Here is a 23,618-nt window from a genome sequence, read left to right on the forward strand (position 1 = left end):
CTGTGTGTTTGCAGTCATGAGATGATGTTGTCTCGGTGCCTGTAAAGCGTTTTAATCCCTTTCCTTTTAAAGAAAAAGAGGAAACGGTGAAACCATTTTTTAAAGGCTTCTTCAGTTGCGGATCCATCAAATGTTAATTTTAGCATTTATAATAAATCATACATGTGTGATTTTGAAATGTGTTTTTGAAAATAAACGAAGTCATTCTCTAAAAAATGATCAAAGAAAGAATTAAACACGCAGTAAAGCGTGTGCGTTGTCATAAATATACCCCAGTATCCCTACAGAGACAAACAGCGTTTATTAGTTTTTAATTATGACATTTATTTTTGAAACAGCGCCACCTGTCGGTCAGCAGGTGAAATTTCCAAATTGGCACCGAAGCGGCATTACCAAAGTGGTCTGGAGAAGAAGAGGAGCCTGAACGGAAAATCACATGTTCTCTGGACTGGCTGGTTTGCATGAGGCCATGTGTGGTTTCTCAAATGGAAACCTAACATTAATTTAACATTAAAATCAAACCTAAGCCTTAGTTTTCCCTAATTCAGCAAGAGTATTTTCCTCACAAACTGGATAGTGGATTGAATCCAAGTAAATCACAGGCTTATTAGGCCGTATAAAGCAGTTAAGCCTACCCACATTTAGGGAAAAGGTATAATTTAGTATGGAAAAGACACACGGCTTAAGAATGACACGGGATATCATTTTCAGAAAGTGTGCCTTTCAAGCCCCCTTTGCATCTCAACATATAGTACTGAACAAGATCATCAAGATGGGAAAACATTCTGATAATGGTGGTCACATCCCCACTAAACGTGGACACACTTTTCTAATTTTATTTTAAAGAAACAGTTGCTCTCCGTTTCTTAAATGATGACGACTTTCGTGGAAACATAAGGAGTTTAAGGGTTGACTAATTAAGCTGTTTCTGGGGCTGAAAAAAACCGAGTCTGATAATTGTTGGTATTAGTCATCAAACCTGAATGATAAAACATTGCTTATTAGTAAGGAAAGTAATGCCTCCACAGCCCTGATGTCTGCCTGCCTGCCAGTATTTGGTAAAGGGGCCCCGCCCACCTTAATAAAGACTGGACCTCTCTTCCAATCCAGACAAAAGGAAGGGCATCGGATCCACGGCGGCGCGCACTCAGCCGAGCATCTGAGCACCTTGGAGACGCAACCGGGCTTTGATACGACGCACAAGAACGCACCGGCACACCGACGCACACGCCCTCCCAGATCCACCTGAAACCTCCAGGTCTGCTTAATTGTCCTGTTTGAAAGCCGAGGAAAGGCACTGTGATCCCCGGGTTCAGTAGCAGCCAGAACACCGTGTTCCCATGATGTCATACCTGTGGATTCTGCTATTAGGAAGCCTGCTGGCCGCGAGCGCCAAGGCACAAGGTAATGATTTATTCTCCAATTAATTCAGCCCAGTCCGCAGTTTTTTTTTATAGACGGTTTTCCTCATTGCGTGAACAGCAAATCTATCTATCTATCTATCTATCTATTTATCTATTTATCTATCTATCTGTCTATCTATCTATCTATATATCTATCTAGCTATCTGAAAATGATGTCTGTCTGTCTGTGTCTATTTGTCTGTCTGTCTGTCTCTGTTGTCTGTATCCTTCATTTTTTTTCTCCATAGATATCCCTCTTGCTCTCACCTATCTTCCTCTCCCTCTCATTTTTCTCTCCTCTCCCTCTGCCATTCTCCCCCCACATTACTCACCCGTACATGTCTGTGTCTGTGTGTGAGTGTAAATGCCAGTCAGTCTGTCTGCCTCCCTGTCGGCATGTCAATCTCCCTCACCTTTTAGCTATAGTCTGTTCTTCATCTATCCTGTGTCTCTTCTGACTAAACGGATTAAAACAACTCGTCATTCATGCTGGCGACTGTTCACGCATCTGCAGCCCAGACATCAGGGTTTTAAAACATGTGTGTCATGTAATGTGGCCGTACCTTTTTGGTTATGAGTTTTGGCCAACAAAGGGTGTGGTGAACCCTTTGTTCTCATATAAGTAAATTTCCCTCCTTTTTTTTTCTCTCTTACTTTCCTTTTCCCTCGCCTTTTAATCTGTCTTATTTGATCCCTTCTGCTTTCTTCAACTCCAGTCTGATTTCTTCTTTACATCTTCATGATTCATCTGCTACACTCTTCCTTTCCCGTCTTCTTCCACAGCTGGCCCGTGGGCCCCTGCCCTTCCCTGCGGCTCATGCAATGATTTCACATTGTTAGAACGAGCAATAAAACTCAGTTATAAAGAAGGGGAGGATTGAGATGCACGCATGCACGAGGGAAGTAGAGGAGATGTTGGACAAATATAAGAGATAAGTGCAGCCCAGGGAGAGACAGAGATAGACTAAGATAGCCCAAGTAACAATCATCTGTATGCAAACAAACTTTCAGTTGAACGTTGGTGCATTGGTTAATCTCACTCTACTGGTTCACTTTGTATCACAAGATAAACGTAGGGAGGGGAAACACCCCTTTACATGCGCGTACACACACACACACACACACACACACACACACACACACAGGCACACATATGTCCGCTTTTTTTTCTTCTTTTTGTTCCCACACATACATTTCCTCCCTAATTGCTGAACTGTAGCTATGCTCCGAGCTCCAATGGATGCAGGAAATCTTCAAGAGCGTGTTTGCTTGCTTGCAAGTATACACACTTAGTAGTACTTAGTAAGGCTGAAAAAAGATGGTGTCCTGGGGTCAGCTGCATGTGTGCAGATCGTGTATGATGTGTTTAAGTTATAGAAGTGAAGGACAGGGAGTGTCTCAGTAACTAGATCCAGCTCCAGCTGTAGACAACACCCAACAAACTCAACTAGTTTCAGCTCTTTACTCTCCCCCTGGGCCCTCAGCATCTGTGTGTCGGTGTATGTGAGTGCGGGGGTGTGGGTACTAACTTTAATGTACAGAACATGTGGGAGTTCTTCATTAATGTGAAGTGTGTGTGTGTGTGTGTGTGTGTGTGTGTGTGTTACTAGCAGATGAAAGCAAAAAGAGCTGTGCGATGTGTGCCAGGTGTGTGAGCATAGACTTGTCTTTGTTTACACCTTCAACTCCCATCACATAAATCTCACTTGAAGTTGATAAGTGAAACTCACACACCCAAACACACACACACACACACACACACACACACACACACACACACACACACACACACAGTCTCTCCACTTTGCTCCCATAGGGGCAGTTTTAAGGTGTCCATGATTTGAGTAAACACAGCACTTTCTGTCCTACAAACCAACAATAGAACCATACCTGGCAGAACAATGTGTTATGGAGGTGCTGTCGTATCACCTGACGAGCACACATAGACACACATACAAACAGAGTCTGGTTTAGTGTTACAGGGAAAGGCTTGGTTATCGGTTACACACGCACGCATGTACATGCATTGTGACTCATTCAATCAAAAAAAAACTGCCAATTTCTCACACAGTCTCACGACAGGCAGCGAACAGGAGAGAACATTTCCTCTACTTTTGACACTGATAGATTGGACTCAACTAATGTGATGTTTAAGGAGCGATACAAACCCAAGAGTGTAAAGTAAATTTACCACTCTGTACTTTTGTGAATCCCTCAACAAAATGTCATTAAAAAAACTTCAATTTTAAAAAGAGAAGTTTTAGATGCCAAGATAAACAGATCACCCTTCGGTTATGAAAACAGCAGCACCTGCATTAAAGCACCAAACATCCAAGTGTGAGACATGATTTATGTAAAAGTTCTATCTTTCTCTTCATGCTCAATTGACTGTTGTCATTAAAGCTTTCCAATGTGATGCAACAAGCTGAACGAGCTTACACGTTAAGAGTACAAACTTGTAATTGATATATTTGCTGTCAACTCATGTTAAGATTTATAATAAAGAGCACAGTCTTTACCTGCTCTGAAAAAAAGCAGACATATATTTTCTTGTGATTTGGTTCTTTTTGACATGACTCAACATGCACTTTATGTAATTTCAAAGTCATGCTTTCTTCAACATAAAGAGCAGGGAAATTGGTATTCATGATTATTATGATGATAACTTATCAGGAGTCTTTTCAAAGTTTAGGCAAAGAAAAATCATGAAGGAATATATTCAATATCAAAATGTATCCTGTACATTACCAGCCACCCTTCACTTTAAGTTACAAATTCACCTTAAGTTACTATACACCCATGTTGCATTTAGCTTAGTCAGTAAAATTGTAGGAACATGTTCATCCATTATGCTCACAGACTTCTACCCACACATACAGTTTGAAGAATGATTCACTTCAGAGTAAGGCATTTAGTTAATGATGTTATCGAGAAAAATGCTTATTGGCCTCGTTGAGAGAGTCTCAGAAGAAGATTGATATCACTAATGCCTTTACATATGAAAATACACGCAGCTGCTGATTAGTTTAGCTTAGCTTAGCACAATGACTGAAAACAGTGGGGAAACAGTTAGCGTTGCGTTGTCCAACCAACAAAATCCATCCATCACCACCTCCAAAGCTCCTATGTTGGTTTTCATTACATTAACTTCTATTTAGAACAAAGTGTAAAAACAACAATTAGTGTTTTATATGGTGTTTTATGCTGGACTATATCTTGGCCCTGACCATTTACTCACTGGGATGCCAAGACTATACAGTAAGTTACTATACCTGGCCAAGGAAAAGGTAGTTTGGCACACACCCTGTAAAGCCTTAAATGAGACATAACATTTCAAATAGTGAGGGGCTGTAGCAGAGTTTACTACATTTGGGAAGAGCCAGGTAAGCTGTTAGGTGCCCTCTGTCTTCAGTTAGTACGCTAAGCAAAGCTAAGCTAAGCTAGTGGTTTCCCCCTGTTTTCAGTCTGTTTGCTAAATTAAGTTTGTTCCCGTTTGTACCCGGCATGCTAAGCTTATGAAGCTGTTTCACTGCTTTTTAGTTTGTATGACAAGCTAGTGGTTTCTCCATGTTTCACTCTGTATGCTAAGCAAAAAAAGTGGTTCACTCCTTTTTTAGTTGGTATGCTAAGCTAAACTGTTGCTTTCTTCCTGTTTTCACTTTGCTAAGCGCTAAGCAAAGCTAGTTGTTTCACTCTGTTGTCAGTTATGCTAGAGCTTGGCTAGTGGTATTAATATCCTCCTTGTACATAAATAAAAAACATGATATATATATGTATATATAAAACAAATAAATCTATTCATTAAATGTATTCATGTATAAGTAGTACAATGTCTGTGTTGGCTTTGTGTGACAGTTCATGTCTACTATCAGATTAGTCTATTCATTTTACATTGATTAAAAACAGACATTTTAGTTTTCAGAGATAATAAAAATTAATTTGATGGAGGTTGTTGTTCACTGTTTTATTCAAGTGGATTTTGATTTTAAAAAAAAGTTTGGCCCCACACCCTTTTCAATAAACATGAGAAGAATATTAGAAACATATTTCATTTAATTCAGTCCAGTTCAACAACAACCCTACAACAATAATAAAAATGGTTTCTTGGAAAGTTTGAACATAAACTGGCTATTAGAGGCTCTATAAAGTAAGAATATGTTACAGCTTTAGATTGTATAGGTGTAACTAATAAAGTGGTCAGGGAGCGTATTTATCTATTGAACTATCAAACCAATACATGTTTTTTCTTTTAAAGAAAACAACTTCACTCAAAGTATGATGTTTTTTTTCCCAAATGTGCCAACTGGTTTAACTTAAGGGTTTTCCTTTGGGGACCTTTTTTTACAGTTTAACTCTGCACATGCTGTACAGTCCCATACAATCGCGTGCGGCCGTGTCAGAGACACACAGATGACTCACCAGCCTCCAGGGAGGACAGTGGCAAAGAAACAAAGGGAGTAAAGAGTTTTGGGAGAGAAGGAAGGGAGAAGAAAGGGGGGAGGCAATCTCAAAGACAAGAAAGAGAGAGAGAAGAGAGAGAGAGAGAGAGAGAAAGAGGCTTGGATGTGCAACAAATTGTTTCACTACCGCCCTAACACAAAACAGGACACAGCTTACTTAATATGTGAGAGTGAGTGTGCACACAAACTTCACGTGCGTGTGAACATGTGGTTGTTTGTAAGTTTGCACTGAAGAGGGGAGGAGAAGGTGCTTTTACAAGGCTGTACACATACATGCGTGTGTGTTAAGTGTGTGTGTTGGTGGGTGTGTACGCTGGGGGGGGTTTATGGGAGTGTAGTGGAGGTAGTTAGAACAGGAAGTGGCAAACTGATAGATGGGAACAGAATGTTCTATAGAGTGGCAAGCGAAAGAGAGGGAGAGTATGGTGGGCCTTGTACCTTTCTCTCACTTTGTCACACACACACACACACACACACACACACACACACACACACACACACATAGGAGTTACATGAGAGCCACATACCTCGACACGTGTATGTAAGGACAATGCCATGTGGAAACGTGCCCCCACATATACTGGAAAGGAGAACATAACCTAAATGCATGTACACATACTTAATCATACACTCAAATATCAATAAAAGTTCCATCTTCAAACATTAACATTTTCTTTAGCCCTATATATGTCTACAGGCTATATGATTTAATCACCTCCTTGATGCACTTTGATTTGGAAAAGTAAATAAAGGTTAAATAGCGTTAAGATGCACCGATTGTAGTCTTTATGTTTACTTGTGATGTACAGTCGCAAGTAATCCTAATCTTTGCATCTTGTCTCTGAATGTTGGTACACTCAGTTAAATACTGTTTTCAAGGAAGTCTGTTGAAACACAAACACCCACTCACACACAAGCACACCTGCTCATACATGTATTCACACATGCAGCCCTGCAGAATATCAAGCCCTGAGTGCTGTTTAATACAGTGACATACTACTGGAAAAAACTCAGATTTTCAAACAAAGAGGGCTTGTTTTTATTTTTTTTTCCCCATGTCATGTGAACGAGTGCATGTGGCGTGTGTTTAGCCATTTCCTGTGTGCACTCACTTGTGTGTGTGTGTGTATGTTTTTATTTTCTTTATATATGGCAAAGATTTATGTGTGTGTGTGTGTTTGTGCGCGTTATGAAAGCCAGGTTGTCACCGGTGCTTTGCTCACCTCCAGAGAATTTACTGTGTGATGGAAATATTTTGAGATGTTTTTCGTGCCACTCTCCATCCTGGCTTCACTGACTCTGATACCATCTCCCTTGGCAAATGTAGATATGCTTCTTGGAAACTTGATGGCCATGTGTAAAAAAGTTTATTCTCTTCTTTGATTGTACTAAGGAAGAGAATGAGGAAACTGATAAGCAAAGGCTTTATTACTTGTTGATGCGTCATCACTATTCAACCTGGGTCACAGTCAATGAATTCAATCATATTTATATGTCACCAAATCACAACAAAAGTATATTCATGACACTTTGCATAGACTGTGCTCTTTGTTATAGTCATTACAGAGACCATATGTTAGTCCAAAAAAAGGTAAGCAGCTGGCAATAGTGGCAAAAAAAAATATTTGTAAGAGGCAGAAACCTCCAGCAGAACTACTCATTTGTAGACAGCCATCTGCCTCGACTGGCTATCCAAGTAAGGCAGAAAGAGATTCTAGCTTTGTCTTTGCCTTCCTGAAAATGTATTTTCTACTTTTTCAGTCCATCTTAGATACTATTTTGCTCACAGGAAGTACATCCGATCTCATACAGAAATGTCCCAGATGACTGTATTTAGTTATGAAAGGACATGCTGCCCAGACGGACCAGCATCAGGGTGCTGCTGAACTCAGCAGAGCGAAGAACGATCAAGTCGGGGCACAGTTTGCTGTTTCAGCTTCTCGCATGCAAGGGGGGAATGTCACAGTGCTGATTCAAACACACGCCAACATTATGCTCATCACACACACACACACACACACACACACAAAATGACCAGGAGACACTTTGTGTTTTCTCATTAGCACACAGCTGCTATGCCATCGCTAAGGTCGAGACTGCGTATGATGTTCAGGCAGGTCGGACTTTATCAATGTGTCTGTCATCCAGTTGTGGCTCGAGCGTTAACATCAGGCGCCGATCAGAGCAGGGTGGGGCTCTGTGTGTGTGTGTGTGTGTGTGTGTGTGTGTGTGTGTGTGTGTGTGTGTGTCTTGTCGAAATAGTCATGTTAGATAATGTGTTGAACCCACAACAGCTTAACGACAATTGTGACGGATGATTTGAATGCTTTTAAGTGATAACAGATGGATTTAGGCATGCAGTATTTAATTACCAATAATTACAGTAATTATTCTTATATCCTGTAGGGACTAATTCATTTGTAGTTTCTTCTTATTTGGAATCCAAAAAATCTGTTAAGATATTGAAATCTCAGGAAGTTATGTTGTCAAGTTGCAGTCCCTCCCTTTCAAACACTGACATTGATTTGGGTTGCCATGTCTGCCTCCTTTCTTCTCCTACAAAGGAAATCCAAGTTTCGCAGACTTCTGTCAGTTGTTTGATGTTTATTGAAGCAGCACGTCACAGCCCTTCACTTTCTTCCCACTTTAAAAAAAAAAAAAATTGATGTGTCACTGTAGAGTGTGCTCTTCTTTCATGATTCCTCTACGCCCTCTCTTCACACATCTCTGTTGTAGATGATGGAGCCCCAACAGAGGAAGTCCCAGCCCCTGAAGCCCCCGAGGACCCAACCCCCGAAGCAGAGGCAGCAGCAGACGTTGCCAATGACGAGGAAACTGAACTCGCATCTGAGGTAAAAGAAAACGTGAATATTTTCTGTCGGTTTGTATTGGCCAATAGCAAGCAGAAAGTGCTCCTTTGATTCAAGTTCAATGAACAACACACAGATTATAATTATCTAATAGCTGTAGGTTATTCTACTAACTCTCTATCGGTGGGATTTGATTGTTTCAACAATTGTTTGTCTTGGCTGAGTGGACAGAAGAAATACAAACCGAATCAACAAGCGAAGCACCTAGCAACAAGTTAGCTGCTGAAGCTACAGTTAGAGCAACCCTGATTCAAAACATTCTTCATAATGTCTTTCATTCAGGTTTTAGGTTTCATCAGAAAACACTGATTTCTGACATTTCGCAGGCTTTGACTAGTGTTTCACTCTGCAATCATTGGCTATCATGAAATGCATTATTGCCATATATGACACTGTTTTGGATGAGAATGAACTAGTCAGTTTCAGTGCTTATAAATGATGGTATTGGAGTAGTGCATTGATTTGCATACTCACAGATACTATATTAGTACAATACTGGTATCAGTCAGGTGTCTGTCAGAATTATATATGGGTGAATAGTATTAGCTCAAATCTTCACTCCAAACTCAATCAAACTATACGTTTCTATATTTAGAAGCAAAAATGGAAGAATTGGACCCCCAGAAACTTTCAAGGCCCCTATCAGCTTAGAGGCTTTTCAAGGTCACTGTGCCTTGTGTGACCTTCAACCATCAATTGATAAACTAAGACATCTTAAATAGAAAAAAACATCATGTGTTCCTCATGAAATCTGCCTCTTGATTGGGTATGGAGAGTTGTATTTAGCAGATTTGTAATTGTTTTTATTATCTGTATCTCTTCATACACTGTTCAGCTCCCAATGAGCAACTTTAATTTTTTCTTCTGCAGTTAATTAAAAAAAATGTATTTTTGTCTGGCACCTGTATGCATTTTGTGCGGATGAGTGCACTCTAGTTTTGTTCTCATTATTTGCTCTGCATCTCTGGCCTTTTCTAACTGCCTCCTGAAGCTAAGCTCCAGTGTGCAAATCTTGTTTAACACGAAGAAAAGGCCAAAGCAATTTTTTTTTATGCCAAACACCTTAGAGCTGTCGTCATGTGAACATCATTTCACAACATATTTCTCTTTGTGCTGAATACAGGAAGTACATCCGACCGAAATTGAGCCTGAGCCCACTCCTGACATCGAACCCACTGCTGAAATCGAGCCCACTGATGGACCTCATTCAGTGACAGAGGGAGACACCGACCCTGAAGCTGGGGATGCTGAACCAACTCCTGCAGATGAGGACACTGAGGCAGGGACTACTGCAGCAGCAGACATAGAGGAGGAAGCAACTACACAAGGTGGTTAATTCATTTGACATTGAAAATAATAGTACGATTGAAATAAATGATTTCCAGCAGCAGTTGTTATATGGTACATTTCTTAATTTTTGTGTTCAGCCCCAAAAAATCAACCAATGCAGCAAAGATTGACAATTCTATTGTAGTATCAGAAAAGCGTCTCATTTTTAGTTTTCCCACGTCCAGTGCTTTTCTAAACTTCTAGCTGCACTTCCCATTCAAGCAGGGCAAATATGATTCATCCTGAAAAGCAAAAGGGATGTCTTAAGGACAAACCTCGACAGTCAGTCTCATCTATCGATTCAGCATGAGGCTGAGTGCCAAAAGACGTTTGATCAATAAGGCCCTCTAAGTTCAGCATTAGCTCCTTGAAATTTCCCTTTCAGGTGTAATTCTTTCCTTCACTTTGTCAATGTGCAAATGAGTGATCACTAATACCAGCCCCCCCCCCCCTTTTTTTTGGTGCACTCTACTTTTAGAGCCCGCAGCTGATCCAGAGCCCACAGCTGATCCAGAGGCTGAACAACCAACAGAGAAAGACGACGACGAGCTGACTACCACAAGCGACGACACCACTCCCATTCCTGAGAAGGTCAGTGGCATGCCTCCAAACCTGCTCAGACAAACAAACCCTCCCATTCCAGTGAAATACGACCGATAACATTTGTTTATAGCACAGCATGATTCAGGAGCTGCTCGGCCAATGAGAACTGTATTTATTGTTTCCACAAGGTGGTACCAGCAGCAGATCCAGATGATGCAGATAGTAAGGAAGAGCCAACTGAAGCAGCTGACAAAGACGACCAAACAGCCGTCCTCGTCCCTGAAAGTGAGCATATATAGAATTTTGAGTGCATATTTCTCACACTATTGTACTTGCATACAAGGAGGAAAAAAAGGAAACAAATGATGGGGAGGAATTCATAACATAACTTCTTGCCGAGGCATTTCTGAAAGAGCACGTACCTTGTCAGTGTGTGTGCAGGAACAGATAGATGAGTTGTAGAGAAAGTGAAACACATGTTCTCTGTACTGTAGATGAGCTCACTGCTTTGACATGTGTGTGTCCTTTACATGTGGGAAACTGTACAAACTTGTTTGTAAAACTTCATGCTCTGCTGCTTTGCTCTGGCACATTCTGTCCAATTTTCAATGTCGTGGTGGGTTTTGGTAGCAAAAGACTCCTCGCATTACAACAAACCTCCTGAAATGATTTCATATCTTAAAATAGATCAAATATACAGAGCAATGGAGGTAAAAGAGAGAGATAAACATATTCCTGCTTTTGGGAACAACAACAATTTTTTTAAATAGCGGGGAAAACTCAAGATGGAGATTTACTTTAGACACAGCTGAACTTCGATACATTTTGATTGCTGAATGCTTCTGATTGGTTGTTTGGATCTTATATTTGTTTGTTCTCTGTCTGAACCTTGTCATGGCCAGGACTCTCTTGAAAAAGAGCTCTTGTATCTCAACAGGAGTATTTTCCTGATAGAATGAAGGTTAGATAGCTAAAGAGAGACTTTTGCTGCTTTTCATGTTGTTTGGAAGATCCCGCAGTGACAGATGAGTGCAGCACTGCTGTTAATTAAAGTTTCTCTGTGTTGCCCATTCTCAGCGTTTGGATACTTTTCATTAATCCATGATCTCACTCTTTGTCTCTTATAACAGTTATACCTGATGCCGCTGCACCTAAACAGAATGCAGGTAAAATTGCCTTATTTTTTCCTCCTTTTAATTCATTTGCTTCCTCTCGGTAATTTGAGCAAAAGACTCGCCCACATGACTTAAACCTCGACCTTCACCGCAACCGGGAGGTCTTTGCTAAAGAGGCTCCGCAAATCGTTGCTTATAACTATGACTCAGAAGTTATTTTCTTCATACTGAAGCTCCTCAGGGTTAAAACCATTATTTTTTTCAGTTACTATGGTAACTCTGAATCAACAGAGACGCTGACTTGTTTAAGTGATGCTTTGAAGAGGTTGGTAATGTTCAATCCTACAAAGCAGCATTATATAACCTTAAATAAAAAAACAACGCAGTGTGCTCTTGAAAATAACTAAACTGTCTGAGTTGTTTAAAGAGCTTGACTGAAACCTTGCTCTGAATACAGCTGCTGAGTGTTTGAACCTTTTGTAATATCTCAATATATATTAGAACTCCATTGGGATATTTTTGTTCGACCCCAGGAGTGCCCAGGAAATGATTGATGTATTATCAGCCTTTTAAGATAATGCACATGTCCTGCTTTTAGATGATGTATCATTTCTCTGCAACTCCCTAATATCTGAACAAATAATGGAAAGCAGATGTGCTTCTCTTTTAAAAGCACAAGTCCCTCAGGACCATTCTAAGGTGGGATTCTGGCGCGTCTCGTAGTATTACCTCATAAATTAGGACACACATTTTCTAAATATGAATTTATCAGGATTAAAAGCACATTTTCTCAAATTTACATTTATTCTTTAATCTCGCCCTTTATGCTGATTTATTGATGTTGTTTGAATTAAATTGGGGGTATAGCAAGATATCCTCTTTACTGTTACTCAGGGTTTTCATTGAGTGTTAAGGAAAAGGAGGATGTAAAAGGTTACTCTTATGTGAAAAACTAACTGTGGTTCATTCTCTGGTAACAAGTGCAAGAGAGGTGAGAAATGGAAAGGGATGAAATTGGGGACAAAGAAGAGGAAAAGTGAGGTGCAGGATAAAATGAAAGCGATAAAGGGAGAAGAAAATGAAAAATGGAAAGGAGAAGAGGTTAACTGAAGAACTGAAGACGTCGAGTAAATGAAGAAAGAGGCACATGAAATAAATGACGCAGGAGAATGAGAGTGTCTGGAGTGAATTTTGGCTCTGAATTTAGTGTCATTATCGCTCAGACATAATCTTATCTGTCTAATGGCGCCGTACAGTGTGAACAAAAACACTAACTCATTCTGATTTAGTGTCAGGACTTTATATGTAAAAAGGTCCCTGGGTAATTGCAACCTCTGAGGTTCAATCAGATGTAAAAATCATTCAGCGATGCTACCTCGCCCCGCCCAGCCTCAAACTGTTGTGTGCTCTGACTCACACATGTTGTAGAATGTCACTCGGGGTTTTCCCCTAATGAAGATTCAGGGGAAGGTATTGTTCAGGACAGAGGATATCCTTTAATCTAAGTCCGCTCTGGTTCTCAGGATCTCTGTCACACACCCTCAGAGCAGGTAGTGTTGCAGGGTCCTTATCGGGGACGCCTCTGAAGGGCTTTCACTCAGGGACATGAGGGACTGAAGTGGGGCGTGCTTCCACCATGGCAGAGATTATCATCATATTTAAAAAGTTTGAGACAGTGTAGTGTAATGTGTTTGACATGCTTGAGCTGAACATCTGGAAGATATCCCTCTTGGGCGGGGCGGTGAGAAGTACATTTTGCTGCAGGGATGGATATCGTATTTCTGTCACCAATGGTATCTTATTGTTTTCTCAGATTCAGAATTCAACTTGGAAGATGCTCTGAAAGAGGGTCCTGCCGTGGAAAACCCAGCTAACCCCGGAAAGAGCCGCAGTTTGGACCCTGGGCGTAAGTATTTCACTTTTACAATCACTACTCAGTTTATTATTGTAACCGATTACCTTCAATTTCTAAGGTATAATGTGAGGCACTGGTGGGAAGATAATGCCTTCCCTAACAGGTTGAATACATGCTGTTGGTTATCCTAGACACAACTGTACATGTAAACAGGAAGTTGGTACAACACTTAATATAATCTAATTAATATGTAAGTGCTAACATAAGTGTCTTTAAGGAATCAGTCAAATACAACAACAAAATTGAAAGGAATACAGATGTGTTTTCCATCCTGTGTGAAGTGCTAATATGGATATGTGTTAATGAGTGTGAGTGGCCCCCAGCATCCGATGTGCAAAAACCCTCTCGAGGTCAGCTGTTTTTGTCACTGCACTCTCAATTGAAAATCGTTCGAATTTTGTGACAGTGTTGCCCATGTCAGTGTCACTTCTCCCTCACAGGCCAATCAAAATCAAGAAGCGGGATAACTCCCAAAGGGGCGGGACTTCTGACACTAACTTTTTCCACAACAGCAGAGGAGGAGAAACTAATCCTTTACCTTGCAGTGTTTATCTCATTCACCGAGACTATTTGCCAATGCCAGGACAAGATTCATTTCCATTGCTTTTACATTTTGGTTGTGTTTAAAAATGTCCTTCAACAAAAGCAAATGTTAAGAATGCAGAGCAGTTTCTACCAAGGGAGGCCGCAGTACGCTGGGTAAAAGCGCTCTGAAATTGAGCTCATGTGAGCTCAAAATGTTGGTTGTGGACACAGACCCTTATTTGTACATGTCCTGCTTTTATGATTGTCCTCTCTTCTGTTCTGGCCTCAAATTGCACAATTTAGTATTAAAACTTTGTAAACAACAATGACATGGAACAATGACGCAGCTGTCTTTATGTAGCCAACTTTTTGTCTTCTGGTGTCACAACCGTATCATTTCACTTTTACCAAAACTGTTTGTTGCACAAGACCCCTCTGCTACTGCAAGAACGCAGATCTTACTCAGTGAGCTGTAATCCCATGGCAAGACAACAAATTCCCCCATCGGTTTTGAAGAAAGTGTATTCACCAGCCACAAAAACAGTTTGACAGCAACGCTTAACTGCTGATTCTCCTGGAGCAGCTTTTCTTTCAGCGCTATCCCTTTTATTCCCCGTGTGATTCATGAAGGTCACTATAATCATTATAATCTGGTGTAAGCTGCTCCTCTTTAGTGCTTTGTGATTAGCGCCTTTTGTCAAGTTGAAGCAGGTAGAAATTATGTCACAGGCGTATACAGACAAGCAGAATGAGATAATAAGGGGCTGTTTGCGTATCGATCGAGAGACATAGAGGATAAGTGTCTGCATCCTTATTTTTAGTAAAAACATTTAGTGTAAAAAAAACTGTAAAAGTGGGACAATTCATTCACTGTTATGTGTTCTAATTCAGAGACTGGTTACAGAAACTCTAAACCTGTAAAGCCTCAGAGGTAGAAAGTAGCACAAAGAAAGTAATCTTCCTCTTCTCGGTCCTTTTTGTCAAAGTGTTTTACATGCACCATTAACCCATTAAAACTTGAACCAGTAACTCCTCCAGTAATCACGTCTCTCTTTCTTTCTCTCTTTTAGCAAAATCTGCTGGCGCCACAGGAGATGGTAAGGCTTTTTTTCTTGTGTGTGTTTATGCTCACTTAGTGGATAATAACAAGAATCATATTCACATAACACCATCTGTAGTCCAAATCACACAAATCCCAGTCAGATGCAGTTGTAGCTTTGCAGACGCATCAGCAGCTGTATGGGTTTCATAAAGCTTTGAAACACACCGGATATTACTGGCATGCCCCTGACAATAAAAAAACAGGATACATTAGTAAACAGGAAATGCTCTTCCCTATTGTGTATGTTCAAATGATGTTTAAAAATAACCTTTTTTTAGGACTATTTTATGATGAATTCTCACGCATGTGTCGTCACGCTGCATCTGTCGGAAGCTCTTAAAGCTCCTCCACAGAACAGGAAACTTCCCCGCTCCTGGTTCTTAAGCTGCGGGAATCAGATACAGCAGAGAGACAGGTGCATGTCCTTGCCTGTTCAGATAAACGTTTCCATGTGTCGCATTAAATATGCAGCTCCCATAGTTTCAATAGTCAAATCACATGTCAGTCTCCCACAGCCATTCCACAGATGTTTGCTCTTTTACTGCAAGGCACGACTGTTAAACCAGTTTGTGCGTCGTTCAGTTTCATCTTACTAACTGTACTTGTGTGTCCTCTGTTCTTTACAGCAGACAAACCTGATGCCCAAGGTGAGTTCCCCTTCCTCTCTTTTTTTTTTTGGTCTGTTTTGGACACATAAAGCCACCTTCCTATGCACTACTCCGAGCGCACTCCCCTATTTTGTCGTTTCATGCAAAGCGACAGGTGTGTTGCTGCTGCTGCTGCATGACATTTTCCTTCTTCTTTTTTTTTTTCACGCTTTGAGATTCTAGAAGTATCCTTGTATAGTATTCAAAAAAAAAGTTCAAAAGAAGGACAAGCACATGATTTTACCTTTAAGTGTGGACATCCCAACACTTCAATGATTAAAACAATCCACCAGTTTTAAAATTAGTTATGGAATATTTGGTGGAAGGCTTGTTGAAAAACTAGCTTAAACATGTTCTTCTCACTTTCTGCATTTTGAGGTTTTATCCCTGCACCTTTTTTTGTTTTAAAAGTCAACGTTCAGTATGTTTATTTGATTTTACAGACTCTATAAGGGAGGACAGGAAGTCCCCTATAGATCTTGATATTTACACAGACTATTGTTGCAGACTTTCCCCCCCGACCTCTGACCTCAGCCGTGTAGCAAACAGTCAGGTGATAGGGGTTGTGGCTGCTGACCACAAACGGCTCCCATGGTTTCTGTTTCCACTCTTCCATAGTGATACTTTTCTGTCAGTTTAGTTGAGACCAGACAAACTGGTGTGTCCCTGTTGGCTTGTTTTGCAGATTCATGTTCATACCTGTCTGCACTTACCTGCACTTCCTTTAACTGACTCATGACACATATTCCAATTAATTTCACTGACTCACAGCATAACAGTTCATTTATCCTGAATCACGCGAGTACTCTGACTCACGGCGCTCCCTTGTGTTTTTAACTGTTTCTTCTTTTGTTTACCGCTGGATTTATTGTACTCTGTGGATTTCTCTTATGTAGTTTCATTGCTGACTCATCCCCTCTCCGTGCCATCTCCCTCTCTTTCTCTATAATCACTTCAGCGTATCCTGCCTTTATTACTTTGTGATGACTGATGCCACAGACGGGACAATAAAGGGCTTTTTTTTTCACAAGACGTGTAATTTAGAACAATGAGTGTCAACAAAACCTTACGACAGTCTTACAATCCAGTCTGACTATTTTTGTCTTTTATTTAACTTATAGTTTACATTTAGCTAGCAACTTTTGCTTTGTGATCTTTTAATAAAAAGTCAATTCAGGGGGCTTTGATATCAGGATACAGCCAACTAATAATCCCATCATTTAGCCCACCATTACCTCTTGATGCACCTACCTCATTCTTGAATAATGTAATGTATGAATGAATACACATTGTTTAAGTCTCTCATGCACGTGTGATTTGGTGTGTGAAGTGTTTATCTGATCAGTGAAAAGAAAAGTAGAAATTCCAGCTACATATGTTACGTATAGTTTACTCTAGTCCCTGAACTGTGAATATGGTAAACTAGCACAAAAACACAAAATTACTGACAAAGTAATAAATTTGATGAAACACGTGCATGTGCTAATATAGTTTATTATTTTATCTGTGTTCATTTCTGTAATCCTGGTTTTGTACGCTGACTTGTGCTTCTGTTTTCTAAGCCTTTAATAGTCTACGAGAGGTATTTACTGTCTGATATGACACAGCATGAAAACTATTCAGATCCACGTTGTCATGGCAACAGGCTCACAGGTGCAGACAGAGGCTTGACGACAGGAAGGAGATCAGAAAATGCCTTAACAAGATGATGCATATCTGGCTCTCCATTTCTCCTCCTCTCCCCCCCCCCCCCCCCCCCCCCACCCCCACCCCCTCCCACCCCCGTCATTCACATACACACACGAACACACTCATTATGTCATGTCATTGAGCCTTGCTGCTGAGCTGCCATTCATTATTTCAACTGCAAAATGGCACCCAGTGGTGTTACTGAACATTACAGTCTCATTAGGTAGGTGTAACACTGACAAATATCCCACACAGCAAAGTCCCATTTGTATGATAAATCAATAACAAGTCCGGATAACAAATGGTAATTGAAATGATACTGACAGACTGGAGCGGGGTTTAGCAGCTCTGATGCACAGGTTTTTTAATGATCCGCTTTTGTGTGCTTGTTCTCCACAGAGGGCGGCTCCAGCTCTTTAGCAGGCATCCTGTGTGCTGTCGTAGTCGCCGCAGTCGGAGCAGCTGCCGGTTACATGGCCTATCGGAAGAAGAAACTGTGCTTTAACAACAGACAGGGTAAGTATCCTGCTGACTTGAACTCATCATAATATCTCATTTACATAAACTGTTATAGGGCTTAATATTAGCTGGGGCGTTTCTAGGGAGTAGCTTGGGGTGGCGTGGTCCCCCCCCCATGAAATCTGATAGACCCCCAAAGACTGGCTGTCGGCCCAGAGGTGGCCTTTATGTTCCAATCACCTTTTGGGGCGGGGTAGCAACAGGCTGATAGTAGCTATCATGGCACTTCAATGAAGCACATTTTTTTCCTTGATAAATCTTGTTAGAGTTACTTTTGGACATTCACCTTCTTCTTGATTCATAGGAGATGTGTATGTTGTCACTCTTGTTTTTGTTATTTTTTTAGATTATTTGCAGGAATATAACATCAGTAGAAAACCTTGATAAAAGTAGTTGAAGTTCCTGTGAGGATCTGTGATAAATGTAGATTTGGGGGCCCCTGTGGACAAAGTGGCACCTTTTATTACTTTGCTGATCTTGTCCTGTACATGTGGAAGCATTCCACATGTACAGTCCTTCAACACTCAAAGGTATCACTCCCCGTCAATCTTTGCAATCTATGAAAAAAACAATTGTTTTGACTGAAGTCTGACACCTACCTAGAGGCAGTGCTCACATGTGTTAAAATGTACTACATAGAAAAAGTCTGTGTGCTGATTGTGTTGTTTGCTTTTATAGGTCATATAGAGGCATTAGTATTCATTTCAGTCTGTTCCATAACAAGTTAAAAACTGCTCACAGGAGCTTTAAAGCTCAAATGATAAGATGAGACAGAACTTTTCCAAAATTGCTATTTGGACATGTGGGAGCACATATACTGTCTTCCATCCCTGTTAGAAGTCTGGACATGCCCCTTGATGTATGACTGAAATACAGCTTATTTCATGACCTTTTGACCTTTGTGTTTTTTTTTTATAAACCCTGCAAGCCAAGTTTTGTTTCCTGTTTATATGGTTGCCCACATTACAAGAGCATCAATAACTTCACAACATCAAGACTGTAAAGTAGTTTGGTCCTAAATCAGAAGTTCAGGTCCTTTAAAAGTCAATGCCATAATGCAAGAGAGCATAATGACAGTGCATAATGTTTATTTGGATCATGCAGAGTCTAAAACATAAAGCAACTACCACCATTTTTTGGTAACACTTGTGTAAATAATAATAATGACTGTATTTAAATAGCACCTTTAAAAACTCTTTACAAAGTGCTTTGACATACAAGAAAAAGCGACATTAGCTTTAGTAATTTATTTTTTGCTCAGTATTGGAGGTCAGCAGTCTTTCTTAGAGACTTAACAAACTCAGCTTTATCCTCTAGAAAATGATGCCAGATACAGTCATGTCAAACACACACACACACACACACACACCCTGCATACCAATACTACCGATTCAGCACATTTAACATTTACAGTCAACATCAACAAAAGGCCACTCAGCTTAAGCAGTGTCGGGTAAACTTCAGTTTCTGCTCAGACTTTATACTGTGAATATCCGTAGTAATGGCTAGGTTTTATGAATGATAAATTCATCAGTTTTAATCTTGGAAATGGATTTATCTTATCCCCCTGCAACATCGCTAAGACAGCCCTGTCAGTATTCATGAATATGAATGAGTTAAAGGCAATTAAAATCGGCTCGACAGTCTCACACTGCTCCATTGAAAATGAACGGGAGGGCTTGACTGCTTTGAAACAAGTCCTTTTAAAGGTTAGGCACCACATTTTCATGGTGGTGATAATGAGCAATTAGAGCTGAGAAGTGTTCGCTTTATCAGTAAATCCCCCAGGGTGCTCTCACTGTCGAACGTAATGATGTCACACTTCTAATTCATGCTCAGTTAATTTAATGCATGTGTAATCCAAACTGACATGTCTGCCCATTTTTCTCTTCTTTTTTGCTTTTTCACATCTGTGTGACTTTGTCGGTCTGCGTGATCAGAAGCAGATCCGGAAGCGGCGCGTAAAGCTAACGCAGCAGAGGCCCAGTCCGATCCCCAGGGTAGGACACTTATAACACACATAAACACACTAAATGCATTTCTTTCTCACAATCAAACACATTCAGTCCGTTGCACTGTGCTGACCTTTGCATTGTATTTGTTCTCCTTCCTGCAGTCCTTAGCAACCTGCTGAACTCCTCCTAGACCAGCGACATCACAAAACCGCCTGGAACAACTACCGGCAAGCAGAGTGGCAACTCACTGTTCAGCTCTATTATGTGTGGAGCTAAATTACTGTGAGGCCCCACAGTAGGGCAGTGTGTGTGTGTGTGTGTGTGTGTGTGTGTGTGTGTGTGTGTGTTTTTAATGTGTGTGCATGTGTGTCTGAATGAGTGTGTGCGTGTCTGTGTGTGTGAACGAGCATTTGTGTGTTCATTCTTGTGTGTTTGGGTATATGGTAGGGGGGGAGCGAGTAAGAGAGCGGGTAAAGTAAGTAGAAATATGTGAACCTTAGGGATGTTGTGATTGTTAAAACATAGGAATTTATTAAAAGAATTGGTCAACTCTCTACTTTAAACCAAATCCATTTTTTATTTCAAAGAAAGGACACTATGAGATTAAATCTCAAATGTAGTATGACCATAAGATGGCTCAATCATAGAACTACTTTTTTTCATATGGCTACTACAGAGCTCTAGTAATTAATATAAACCAGTGACCAAAACTTTATACTCCATAATCAGTGACTTTTTTTCTGCTTATACCGTCATAATTTGAGCCATCCATGTGATCAAACAAAAAAAAAAAATCCTGGAAACAAGTCACTTAAAATGAAACATATGTCAAACATATTGTCTTATTCATAGTAACTGTCTGCAGCACAAACGCAGGGTAAATGGATAACAGGGGGCTTTTAATAACTACCACTGTATCTCCTGGATTCTTTGGAAAAAAAATAAGAAAAAGGAATTATAATCCAAGGATTATGGTGATGCAGTTACATGGTCCAATGTGTTTTTAGTGGGCCACAGATGTCACTGTATGTGTGCTTGTTTTTGTGTGTGTGTCCTTTTTTAATTGGTGAAGGGGCTTAGTTTTTTTATCCTGTATGACGATCAACACTTCTCAGTCAGTTCAGTTGAGACGGGGAGGGAGGGGGGGGGGGCATTTGCAATAATTTACAACAACAACAAAAAACAATAAGGAAAAATCTGATATGTCATTGAAAATGGATTAAAATATTCAGAAACGTTTATTTGATATATACTCTCCCTGTTGGGAAATAAGGAGATCGAGAGACGACATCAAAATTCACTGAGTTGAAGTGAAGTCCAGCCTTTTGTCGAGAGTCTACCTGACAAGCTAAAAAGCGATCATGTAATAATGTACAAGACAATGTTCTGATGTAGTCTGTGTGTCAATCTAGTTGTGATGCAGTCATTTCTCCTCTCTAGTGCCTTTCACTGACACAGCCTGGCTTGAACAATCTACAGACACAGAGAGAGCTGGGGCGATGGAAGTGAAAAGAGGCAACATAGTAGATGAATGTAATTTAAATATATTAGCCAGAAAAAAACGGAGGAATGTATGATCTAAAATCCATTCATAAATGATCATGTTGGTTAGTGAGAAGCCTCACCTTGAAGTGCTCATGTATGTGAAGCTGTTACATTCATGTGACAGCTGCTGTATATGTGTTCACAGTGAGCCAGCAGGCTGTTTTTATTTTTAGTACTTTTATATTTACCAATAACGCATTCCAAACTCCATTTATATCAGCGCTAAAAACAAAAAAAAAGTCTCCTCGTTATGTGTCTCTTTCTTTGAGCAAGCCAGTTGCTGTCACAGTGGTTTTTGTATCATTCATATTTCCATCCTCCTGTGATTTTTTATAGGAATTTTACATTTTAGCAGTGGTGCCTCAGAGCTGACACAGATAGTCTCGAGTCAACTTGTTTGCTGTGGTATTTTGTGAATATTATTGTGAAATGCCTCAGAAGCAGCGCTACTGCATTTAGAAAAAAAAATACAAAAAAAAAGCCAGCCATTTTCCTTTTTTTTTTTCTGCAGCTGTAGCACAAAAATATAAACTTCTGAATGTCTTTCTGTTGCCTTGCAGTTTTTTGTACTTGCTCTGCTCCCTTTAAACTTTCAAATAGGGTCATAGAGTTTCTGCGTCGTGCTGCAGTTCATGTAAAGTGTGTTACTTGTAAAGCACCATATAGCTGCAATACAGGACAGAGACTGTTGCAAACAGCCTTGCCTCAAGCTGAGAAATATTAATTATCTGTGATGATGTCACATATCAATTTAACCTACTGTATCAACTGTGGGCCTGGTCGCAGGATTTTAGCTCCGCCTTCTTATCCTGTAATCCGTGATAGACTGAGTTTCTCTCAACACATTGGGACCAAGCGGAAAGTGTGCCAGATTATCTCACTGCATCTGCAACAATAGCATGGAGTTATAATGCACAAGATACCCGTTAAATAAGAAGTACAAGCTTTCAGATAAAAAGCCGCTGATGCCTTCAAAAACCCACAATCCTTTAAAAACAGAAGCACTCTGCTGATCTGCAGTGCACATTCACAAACCTTCCTGGGACTGATTTCATATCAATGAGACTGAAACAACAACACATTTTAAAAGGAAAGGGTAATTAGGACAACTTTTGTTTTGCGCATTGTGGTGACAAACAGTCGGATTCCTTGTGAACACAGATAACTGGAGCATATAGCATCCAAACAAGAATGTAAACCGAGGAAATTGAAGACTTATTGGGTCCTGAAGTGTACTTTTACTGATGCCTTCTCTAAGGCATCAGTAAAAGCTCTGACCAGTCCTGCCTTATACTGCTTCTGAAACATACAAGAGAGGTAACAATGAACAGCATCATTATCAGAAACAAGCATTGAAACAAGCAGGTGATTTTAATAACCCCATCTCTACGGGAGAAGCACTTTCCTATCCTGTATACATCTTGATTCATTAAACATATTTAGACAATTCATGTTTGATTTAGGTAAGTGATTCTTCCTTTTTATTTAAATGTTTTGAGTGTCTTCTTTTTTTTGTCATCTGGCACTTGTGTTGTTCTTCTGGAATTGTGTAAATAATGTTTGAGGAGTCAATTAAACAGTTTTCGTGGGAGTTGGTGTTTTGGTTTCTTGGTGCCAAATATCTTCGTCTGGTGTGTGTGTGTGTGTGTGTGTGTGTGTGTGTGTGTGTGTGTGTGTGTGTGTGTGTGTGTGCGCTAATATTCCATTAAATGACCTTATGTAACCCGCATGCAAAACTTTGACTTTAGAAATGTTTTTACATTTAAGTTAAAAGCACATCTATCATTTGTCATTGATAGAAATACACCTGCATGTGACGTCTATGCAGCTGTCTGCCTCTAATAAAACCACAGATAGGCTCTTACATGACCTGAAATGCCTGATATGTCAGGTATTCATAGAAGAGAACACACACACACACACACACACACATCTCAGCGTGGTGAATGATTTATGATGACATGTTCCATAAAGTTAGACACCTGAGGCTTCAGAATGTGA

At 40.2% G+C, this 23,618-nt stretch overlaps 1 protein-coding gene across 2 annotated transcripts; it reads left to right on the plus strand.

Moving 5' to 3' along the window:
- Window positions 1–1,097: 1,097 nt before the first annotated feature.
- si:ch211-39i22.1 (cell surface glycoprotein 1) lies at window positions 1,098–23,208 on the plus strand. Of its 2 annotated transcripts, XM_061054247.1 has the most exons (12): window positions 1,099–1,404; window positions 8,600–8,715; window positions 9,857–10,061; window positions 10,541–10,653; window positions 10,794–10,890; window positions 11,736–11,771; window positions 13,534–13,626; window positions 15,231–15,257; window positions 15,889–15,909; window positions 17,998–18,114; window positions 20,058–20,117; window positions 20,234–23,208. In XM_061054247.1, exons 1-12 carry the CDS (start codon window positions 1,341–1,343, stop codon window positions 20,260–20,262), a joined length of 978 nt encoding a protein of 325 aa, XP_060910230.1. In that variant the 5' UTR covers window positions 1,099–1,340; the 3' UTR covers window positions 20,263–23,208. The 2 variants fall into 2 exon arrangements, with proteins under 2 accessions (XP_060910231.1, XP_060910230.1); XM_061054248.1 differs by lacking the exon at window positions 11,736–11,771 and having other exon boundaries at window positions 1,098–1,404.
- Window positions 23,209–23,618: the final 410 nt, after the last annotated feature.

Source organism: Labrus mixtus, chromosome 13 (assembly GCF_963584025.1).
Source record: "Labrus mixtus chromosome 13, fLabMix1.1, whole genome shotgun sequence".
Classification (NCBI taxonomy): domain Eukaryota; kingdom Metazoa; phylum Chordata; class Actinopteri; order Labriformes; family Labridae; genus Labrus; species Labrus mixtus.

What these genes read in the sequence shown, in the direction of transcription:
- si:ch211-39i22.1 (XM_061054247.1), top strand. Translation starts at nt 1,341, where the DNA reads ATGATGTCATACCTGTGGATTCTGCTATTAGGAAGCCTGCTGGCCGCG. An exon ending in AGCCGTCCTCGTCCCTGAAA is followed by an intron (nt 10,891 to 11,735) that starts GTGAGCATATAT and finishes CTCTTATAACAG; the next exon opens with TTATACCTGATGCCGCTGCA. An exon ending in TGCACCTAAACAGAATGCAG is followed by an intron (nt 11,772 to 13,533) that starts GTAAAATTGCCT and finishes TTGTTTTCTCAG; the next exon opens with ATTCAGAATTCAACTTGGAA.